At 35.5% G+C, this 9,129-nt stretch overlaps 1 protein-coding gene across 3 annotated transcripts in view; it reads left to right on the plus strand.

Annotated features, from left to right (window-relative positions):
• COL4A3 (collagen type IV alpha 3 chain) overlaps window positions 1–8,276 on the plus strand; it is a 151,460-nt gene extending 143,184 nt beyond the window's left edge. For all 3 annotated transcript variants that reach the window (XM_081584680.1, XM_081584678.1, XM_081584679.1), the window contains exons 47-52: window positions 350–448; window positions 2,024–2,236; window positions 3,033–3,210; window positions 3,338–3,452; window positions 4,405–4,577; window positions 5,413–8,276. In XM_081584680.1, coding sequence (XP_081440806.1) covers window positions 350–448; window positions 2,024–2,236; window positions 3,033–3,210; window positions 3,338–3,452; window positions 4,405–4,577; window positions 5,413–5,497 — 863 coding nt within the window. In that variant the 3' untranslated portion in view covers window positions 5,498–8,276. The remainder of the gene's footprint in view (window positions 1–349; window positions 449–2,023; window positions 2,237–3,032; window positions 3,211–3,337; window positions 3,453–4,404; window positions 4,578–5,412) is intronic.
• Window positions 8,277–9,129: the final 853 nt, after the last annotated feature.

Genomic DNA, 9,129 nt, shown 5'->3' on the forward strand with positions numbered 1-9,129 from the left:
GTTCTAGGTTCACCTGAATCACCTGAGAGATAAGAGAGATTTTATTACTTTGATCAATACAAGAGCATAGTGAATTCTGGAGTAGCATTAATCTAAATGGTAGCACAGTATTAAAATGCTGTATTTCATATACCCCTAGTTCATTTTTTAGTTTTTTTTCTCCTTTGGGAAGTAGATTGTAGCATGCTGGATGACCAGTTGTCCCAGTCTGCCCAGGGATGAGGGCCTCTTCTATTTGTAGGACTTCTATTATTGACACTGAGGAAGTCTCGGGTAAACTGGGATGGTTGGCCACCTTGCCTTTTATCCTATATGAACCATTCAATACAATGTTGGTTTTTTGCTTTAGGACCCTGTGGGCCAAAAGGTAAACCAGGGGAGGATGGTCCACCAGGAACTCCTGGACCAACTGGAGAAAAAGGCAACAAAGGTTCTAAAGGAGAGCAAGGTAAAAAAAACAAACAACTGGCTGCTCTTCTTCACTGAGGGAGAGCTAGTCTCTGTATATACAAAGGAGACTTGTTTGAACTTATGAGAGCTCTAAATATTTCAGTGTGTGCTGTGCAGAGAAGACTAAGCCAGGGCAAAACATTCTTTTTGAAATAGACAATCAAGAGTTATTGGAATATACCATTATTCCTATGTCTTAACTGGGCAAATGTACTCCTGATTTTTAACCTGCAGGCTCATAGACCTAATGAAACACCAATTGTATTTTCAGAAAAGCTGATACTGTGTACTTAGTTAATAACATCTACCTCTAAGCATGGCACCTAATTTTTGATACCTACTGTAGAAAGTGATGATCTACTTGTTTAAGATTAAGGTTTATAGACTTCAATTAAGAATGTATTTTACTTATTGGCATGTTGATACACATGCATCTTATGAGATAAGAACATGGCAGAGTTAATAAAGCACATAGATTGGTATAGAATTTGCAAACTATCATACTTATATAAATTTTGCTATTGTAATATAAGTTAAAATCACTTTATAAATTCTCTTCAGTTTAATTTTTATATTAATCTAATTTACAACAGAAATATATGAACTGCACATTTTTTTTTCAAAGAAGAGAAAAAGAGTGGCACCTAAGTCACAGTTGGAAAAATATTACTTTGATATGAATAGAAGAGCAACTTAGTATCATTATTCAGGACAGCCGGCTTCTAACTATGCCATTCTTGAATACAACTCAACAATTCATGTGTGTATCCTGAAAAAGGGCCTCTTTTAAGTACTTTGGTCTGAACATAAGCTTATATGTGTCAATTTGATATGCCTGAATCAAAGTCTACCTTCTGCAAAGGTTTCAAAAGCACCCTTCTAGAAAATATCTAAATGTCCAAATCTTATTTTTTAGGATTGAGTCTTTGTTAAAGTAAGAAAAAATTCTAAACGTGATTTCCCAATTCATTGACATACTCCCAGATCTACTATGACACAACTGTATAAAGATTAGAGATTTGTCTTTAAAAATTCAAATATAATGCTAGCTAATAATAATAATTGCATAATTGCTCATGATTTAGTACTGTCCTCAGTGCACTTTAAGACAGTATTAATCCTTTGACTTTCGTCAAAGTGTGTTTTTCAAAGTGGTAAAAACAAAACTCTTATTAATAATTATATGAATTTAAAAACTTTACTGGCCACATCTGGCTTTCAAAATGGGGCCATAGCAAGATTGAGGATACTACAACACAAACTGTGTTGAGAATTACTAGCAAGTAGACAGAGATGGTCTTGATGCCAGGCACCACAGGGCAACAGAGAGATGAAGAACTGATCTCAAAAAACTCATCATCAGATATACAGAAATATTTATAACAAGGGGCATCTGTATTAAAATAGTCAACATTTAAGAAAGTTCTTTGGCCATTTTATAGACCATACTTCTTTAGGACTTCTTTCTCTAGTTGAGGCTTAATAAATATATGTAAATATTCGAATTAGTATTTTGTATAAACAAGTTTGAGGTTTTGTTTGTGTTGCCACATGTATAGTGTGTTTTTTAAAGGACCACCTGGATCCGATGGCCTGCCAGGCTTGAAGGGGAAACCTGGAGACACTGGACCACCTGCAGCAGGGAGAGTGATGCGGGGCTTTGTCTTTACCCGGCACAGCCAGACCACAGCGATTCCCTCCTGTCCAGAGGGGACAGAGCCACTCTATAGCGGGTTTTCTCTTCTTTTTGTACAAGGAAATGAACAATCCCATGGACAGGACCTGGGTAATGCCCCTGTTTAATTTCTATCCACTTCATCCCATATACAGACAGTACATTTTTATGGCATGGGGTACTTCCCCTCTGAAGTTAAGTGTAAACAACCTGAGTATCTTTAGCACTTTTATTTTTTGTTTTTTAATTTTTACAATGTTGTGTTGGTTTCTGCCATACGACAATGCGGAGCAGCCATAATTATACATCCATCTCCCCCCTCCTTCCCCTCTCCCTATCCCATCTTTCCAGGTCATCACAGAGCACTGCTACACAGCAATTTCTCAGCTATCCATCTTACACCTGATAGTATATATCTCTATTGATGCTACTTTCTCCATCCATCCCACTCTCTCCCTCCCCTACTGTATCCACAAGTCTCTGCATCTGTGTCTCCATTCCTTCCCTGCAAATAAGTTCATCAATACTTTTTAAAGAGAGTAAATAAGACATTGGCCTTATGTCTAATACTCATTCTGGATTGTAAGCTCTAGAAGGAGCCAATCTAGTTGGTCTTATTCAACAAAAACAATTTTCACTTAAATAACCTGTCTGCTGTTCAAGATGATTAGAAAGGGCCCCAGAAAGTGTTAAAGGTGGAAGAAGGAAGGAGGATTTATGTCCCTATTGGATCTTTAATTCCTATCAGTATTAAAACTTTTCAATCACACATTTTGCAGATAGCTCTTTTGTGTCGTGTTTCTCCAGTTTTTGCCACATGTTATGTTTTAATTAGCTTCTATCTAGTAATGATAATCAAAATAATTGGAATTCACTGAAAGTGATACCCAGTCTGATGTTTTATTAGGAACACTTGGCAGCTGCCTGCAGCGATTTACCACAATGCCATTCTTATTCTGCAATATCAACGATGTATGTAATTTCGCATCTCGAAACGATTATTCATACTGGCTGTCAACACCAGCTATGATACCAATGGACATGGCTCCAATTACTGGCAGGGCCCTGGAGCCTTATATTAGCAGGTAAAATCCCAGTTCCTTAGTTTCATGATGGCAACAGGTGAATCATTTCCTTTGCCACAGAATGTAAGGCAGGACACTGTGGTGCAGAAAGTGGTGATGCACTCGTATTTTTTGTTTCATGTTACAGATGCACGGTCTGTGAAGGTCCTGCAATTGCCATAGCTGTCCACAGCCAAACAACTGATATCCCCCCCTGTCCTGCTGGCTGGATTTCTCTCTGGAAAGGCTTTTCTTTCATCATGGTAAGGAGAAAAGAAATAGCACATTCATAGTAAACCTTATCCATGGAATCTTACATTGGGCTGGATGAGATGTGGTCTCCAGGAATGATATTGTTAGACATCAGTATGCACAATCGGCTGTGAATATTTGCTTGGAAATCTGCAAATATGCTTTAAGTTTGTTTGTTTTTGTAAATAATGGAGCATTTTAAAAAACAGACTTCTCAGAAAGAGATTACCCACATATTCTAAGTAAGACCCTTTGAAGTTCCTATGAAGATGAGAACTAAAAGAGAAATAGCCTTTCAAAGAAAAATTCTCCAGATGCAAGTACTAAGTGAAGAAATCTATGGATTGACATTTGTGATTTTGATACCTCTGCAGATGTGGTTGGTGATTATTCATATTTTGTGTAACATCGTTTATGATACCTTATTCTCCCTTCTTTACTCAATCACTAATTTAACAAATATTTATTGAATGCCTACTCTGTCCTGTGACCATTCTAGGCACTAGGATACCAGCAGTGAACCAAAGTTTCTGCTCTCATGGAGCTTCTTTCATAGTGGTAGACATATAAGTGAGAAGACAACATAACAATAGTAGTATGTAGTGAGTTCAGATGGTGAGCAGTCCTATGGAGAAAATAAAGCAAGATAAGAGGAGAGACTGATAGGGATGAGGTCAAGGAAAGCTTTGTGGAGCAGGCCCCTGAATGACAAAAAAAGAACAAGTCAGACCTGGGGGAAAAAGCATTCTAGGCGAAATAAACAGCTTTTAGACTATGTTTGATGACTATTCTTCAACTTGGAAGGTACCTGGAGTGTTATAGTATATTTGGGTAAATAAGCACAAGAAGTTCAATTCATGCTTTCTTTTTTTTTTTTTGTCTTCTATTAAAAAAAAAAATTAGAGCATTGAAAATGTGAGCACTATGCACAGAATTCTTATTTGGATCCTTTTCTTGTGATAGTTCACAAGTGCTGGTTCGGAGGGTGCTGGGCAAGCACTCGCATCCCCTGGCTCCTGCCTGGAAGAATTCCGAGCCAGTCCATTTATAGAATGTCATGGAAGAGGAACATGCAACTACTATTCAAATTCCTACAGTTTCTGGTTGGCCTCATTAGACCCCAAAAGAATGTTCAGGTAACTATTCAAAGTGAAGTTTAATCTGATGACTCAACTGCATAACTATTCAAAGGTTGCCTGTGTTAGATTTTCATTCCCCGTGTGCTGATGTACTCACATTTAAAAAAAAATCTCCCTGTGCCAATAAAATCCTGTTTAGCTTGGCACTCCCAGTGAACAAGTGGTCTAGAGTCAACAAGTAGCCCTGATTTGTGCTACTGTACCAATAAAGACCAAAAAATATGATTTTTGTCATCATTAAAAATATTTAATATTGATATATGAATTTATAGACTACTGAATAAACTACTTAAGTGAAAGTGTTAGTTGATCAGTCATGTCTGAATTTTTGCGACCCCATGGACTGTAGCCCATGGACTGTGGCTCCTCTGTTCATGGAATTTTTCAGGCAAGAATACAGGAAGGGGTTGCCATTTCTTTCTCCAGTGGATCTTCCCAACACAGGGACTGAACCTGAGTGTCTTGCATTGCAGGCAGATTCTTTACTGTCTGAGCCACCAGTGGGCTCAAAAAAAAAACACAACTATTTAATGATCTACTAATTTTAATTTATCATGTTGGAAGACTTTTGAGTATTACAGAGAATTAAAAGTTTAGAAGTATTTTTTTCAGAAAAAAAAAATCTGTAAGTTTGCATTTGTAATTTACTGCTAAATACAACTAAAATGATAAAGTGTTGACATATATATCTTTTCAGAAACATACCTCCATGAAATAAAGTTTAGGTGAGCTACCATATTTATTAACAAAACACAGACCCAGGAAGTATTTCCCTTTTATCTATAAATTGATGAGATTTTTGGTGTTTTTTTGCTTTTGTTTTTTATTTCAGAAAACCCATTCCATCAACTGTGAAAGCTGGGGAGTTAGAAAACATAATAAGTCGCTGTCAAGTGTGCATGAAGAGGAGACCATGAAGAAATAAAGAAAAAATAAAATTGTTACTTTTCATCCTAAATAACCAAGTAATATTGCAGAACATGCACTTATTTAAGTATCTTTCTCTCTTGGAACAGCAGTACAAAGTTTCTATTTGTTTCCCCACACAACAAAGCCTTCTTTTAAGTTAGTTCTGTGATACTGGTCTCTAAATCTGTACTGTGTCAAAGTTCCCTAATGCAAAGCACTAAGCTTTTCACAAAGTATCACCAAAATCTTGTATTCCACTTTTAGCCAATGCACTAAGTAAATGGCGATTGTATAAAGTTTGATACAAGTGAAGAGCTATTTGGTCCACTGGATTCCCAGGATTCACCCCCTTTCTATTCCAGTCTTAGACACTCAGGGAGGCTAATTCTGTTTTAGATTGCCTGATCACCGGCTTCCCAAAGCTTTAGACCCTGGGTAGGGAAGGGGATGAAATGGGATATTAGAGCATCATGAATAAACTGGACTTTCAAACCTCGTGAGTAATCTAAGACCAAAGGGAACCAGAATTGAATTGAGGTTCATGGATTGTCTTGTGCTTTTTCAAACACACCCAAGACTAAGCCCAGAAGGGGGTTGCCCTGAATGGAATATTAATAGCCTTGGAAATACTGTATGGTTTTGGTTTATATTTTTTAAAAGACATTTTTGTTTGTCCATTGAATTCATTTCACTAGAGAAATATAGCTTGCTTATATTCAAATAGATATAATTTTTACCCTTAGTAAATTAACTACACCCACACAAATAACAAATTCCTTGATGTGCACTTTATTCCCATCCCTATAAATGTCGGTGCATACCTTATAAACTAGCAATTCAGCAACCCATGGAATAACTGAAGGCATTTGTTGGCTAATCAAGCTCAAAATATTTTTCATTTGCTCTAAATATTCCATTTAACCTGGGTGTTCAGAGATGTATTCCCTTGTTAACTACATAATTCTTCCTTTGTTAAAGACATGTTTTGGATATTACATGTTCTTATAAACCATTTGCAGAGTCCATTGTGTAAAAATTTCGATGTACAAATTGTATAGTTTGGTGGTTGTATGTCTTAAAACTTGCTTTTCTGTGTGTTGATACATTCCCAAGTTTACCTAATTCACCTTAAGTTTTTATTCAACACCAAGTCATATTCCAGGCGCTGCACTAAATTATAGACACTAAGGGGATGAAAAGAGACTTGTTTCTGATCCAATATCTCAGAGAAGGTTACTGTTTCTGTTAAGAATTCTACATGTCTAAGTCATTTTTCCTCCTTTTTTTCCTTTGTTTTTATATTTCATCAGAATAATTCAGCAGGCCTCAATAAAGGTTCAAAAATAATATTTATGCCCAGGGAAAGCACAGGACATCTAGCTTCTCCTAGGCATTACAGAAGCCAAGGTCTGAAAATGTTAAGAAAATGAAAATCTACAAAACCTTAAAGACCATTTATACTTGATAGTAGCACTATTTGATGAATCTCAGAGGCCAGATGTCCAGAGATAAAGCTCTGCAGATACTTCTTAATCCACCGAGGTGGAGTTGGTGGTGCTGATATTTAAATTCAGGTTATTGCTTCAACCTCAGTTGCTTTGTAAATGAAGGTGTGACCCCAGAGGAAAGCACAGACTGTGACCTTGGTTGGCATCCTTCACTGCTCATGTGACTGCTGTCAAGCGATTTTTACATTTAAGCTGAGAAATGCATTTTACTTAGATTATTTGCTTAGACTCACCTTAGACTAAGACTTTTTTTTTTTTTTTGCTCTAAAAATATTCAACTTTCTTAATTGTACCATAATGGCATAGGGCTAGCTGATCTATACAAACCCTCTGTAGGTCAGCAATTCTCAAAATGTGGTCCCTGGACCAGCAACATCAGCAGCATCTGGGTACTTGCCATCAACGCAAATGCTTAGCCTAGACATTTAGAATCAGAAACTCTGGGGGAAAGGCCCAGAAATGCATATTTTAACAAGCTTCTCCAGGTGATTTCTGGTTGAGAAGAACTGTTCTAGGCAAACATCCAAGAAACTATTCTACGGACAGTTACCAGTTAAGGGCAACCAATATTGCTCCATCCATACCTCTCTTTAAAGTCCAAAATCACAAGTGACCTCAAGGTCATCTAATTTTACTAATAAGTTAAAGCCCTATATTGGTGCTAATGGCAAATGACTGGCCTCTGCTTGTCCCCAGGCTCCCTCTTTTCTTGCCCCATTATCAGTGTTTAACTTCTGAGGAAGACAAGTGATGCTAAAACATTAGATCCCAGTCAAGCCATATTGAAAGTGGCTCAGTTTCCCTTCTAAGACTGAGCATTGAAACACAGCTCATGAGCATTACTTTTCAGATACCCATCAGTAGTTTATAAAGTTATGAAGATTTAACTTTGCAGATAAAATGTAAATAACTTGTTTCTTTTAAATCTGGGGCTTCAACTTTGGAATTTCACAGTGTGCTGAAATAATGGGTTTCTCAGAGGTGTTTTTGCGAGATAAACATTATTAAATAACTTATTTATAAAAGTATTACAATAATTCTAAATTTGAATTTTATTGCTAATTTAACTTACAAAGATTTTTCTATGCATCCAGTGCAACTTACTGCTACTAAACTTAATTTAATGTTTACTCTATAACCAAATGAAATATATTTAAAATATATTGAATATTTTATATTATTATATCTTGACAGAATTACAATGTTGTACTAATATTTCTGTAATTACACCTTAAATATTATGTTGTTGTATTGTCTAAGAATAAAATTGAAAAATTTATATCTGGTCTTATTTTTTTCAAAATATAAACAAATTAATTTTTTTGGATTGTAAAAATAGTATATGTTCACTGTAAAAAATAACAGTAATTATGAAGACTATATAAAAATTGCCATGATCTAACCCCTCACCCCCATCCAAGAAAATTAAGGTATTATCATCTCAGACTTTTTTCTTGTGGAATATTTTCAAATCAATAGGTAAGAACTAATCAGTATTTATATGAATTTTTCTACATAAGTCAATGAATTGGCTGATGTTTAGTTTTATTATGGATGTATTATGAACATTTTATTTCATATTTGTCCAATTGCTTCCTTAAGATAAATCTCTAGGAGGAAAACTGCAAAAATCAAAGGAGTTGCAATCTTCGGCCTTTGAGATACATATATTTTTTTATACACACACACGTGTTCTCCAGAAACATTGCTAGAATTTCTAGTTGCATCAATACAATGTTATGAAAACATTCATCTCCTTATGCTTTTACCAATATTGGACATTACTGTTCTTTCACAATTTTGCCAGTTTCAATTTACATTTTGCTCATTATCAGCAAGGCTGAACATTTAGCACTTTAAATTAGTATTGGGGTTTTTATTTAATATATTTTAATTAATACTTGAGCTTTTTTTCCCTGTGAAAGGCCTAATCATATCTTTATGCATTTCCTATTGAGTTATTTAAGGAGTTTTCATAAATCAAGAGGAAAAGATATACATTACAGAAGTTATGGATCTTATATTTTGATGTTTCCCATTTATAATTTACCCTATTGAAGGAAAAATATTCATAAAATTTCAAAGGTAGAGAATTGGTAAAGATGAATGCCTTTAATATACAAAAATCTGAA

The sequence above is a fragment of the Giraffa tippelskirchi genome, chromosome 3 (genome assembly GCF_054371585.1).
Source record: "Giraffa tippelskirchi isolate mGirTip1 chromosome 3, T2T-mGirTip1v1.2.pri, whole genome shotgun sequence".
Classification (NCBI taxonomy): domain Eukaryota; kingdom Metazoa; phylum Chordata; class Mammalia; order Artiodactyla; family Giraffidae; genus Giraffa; species Giraffa tippelskirchi.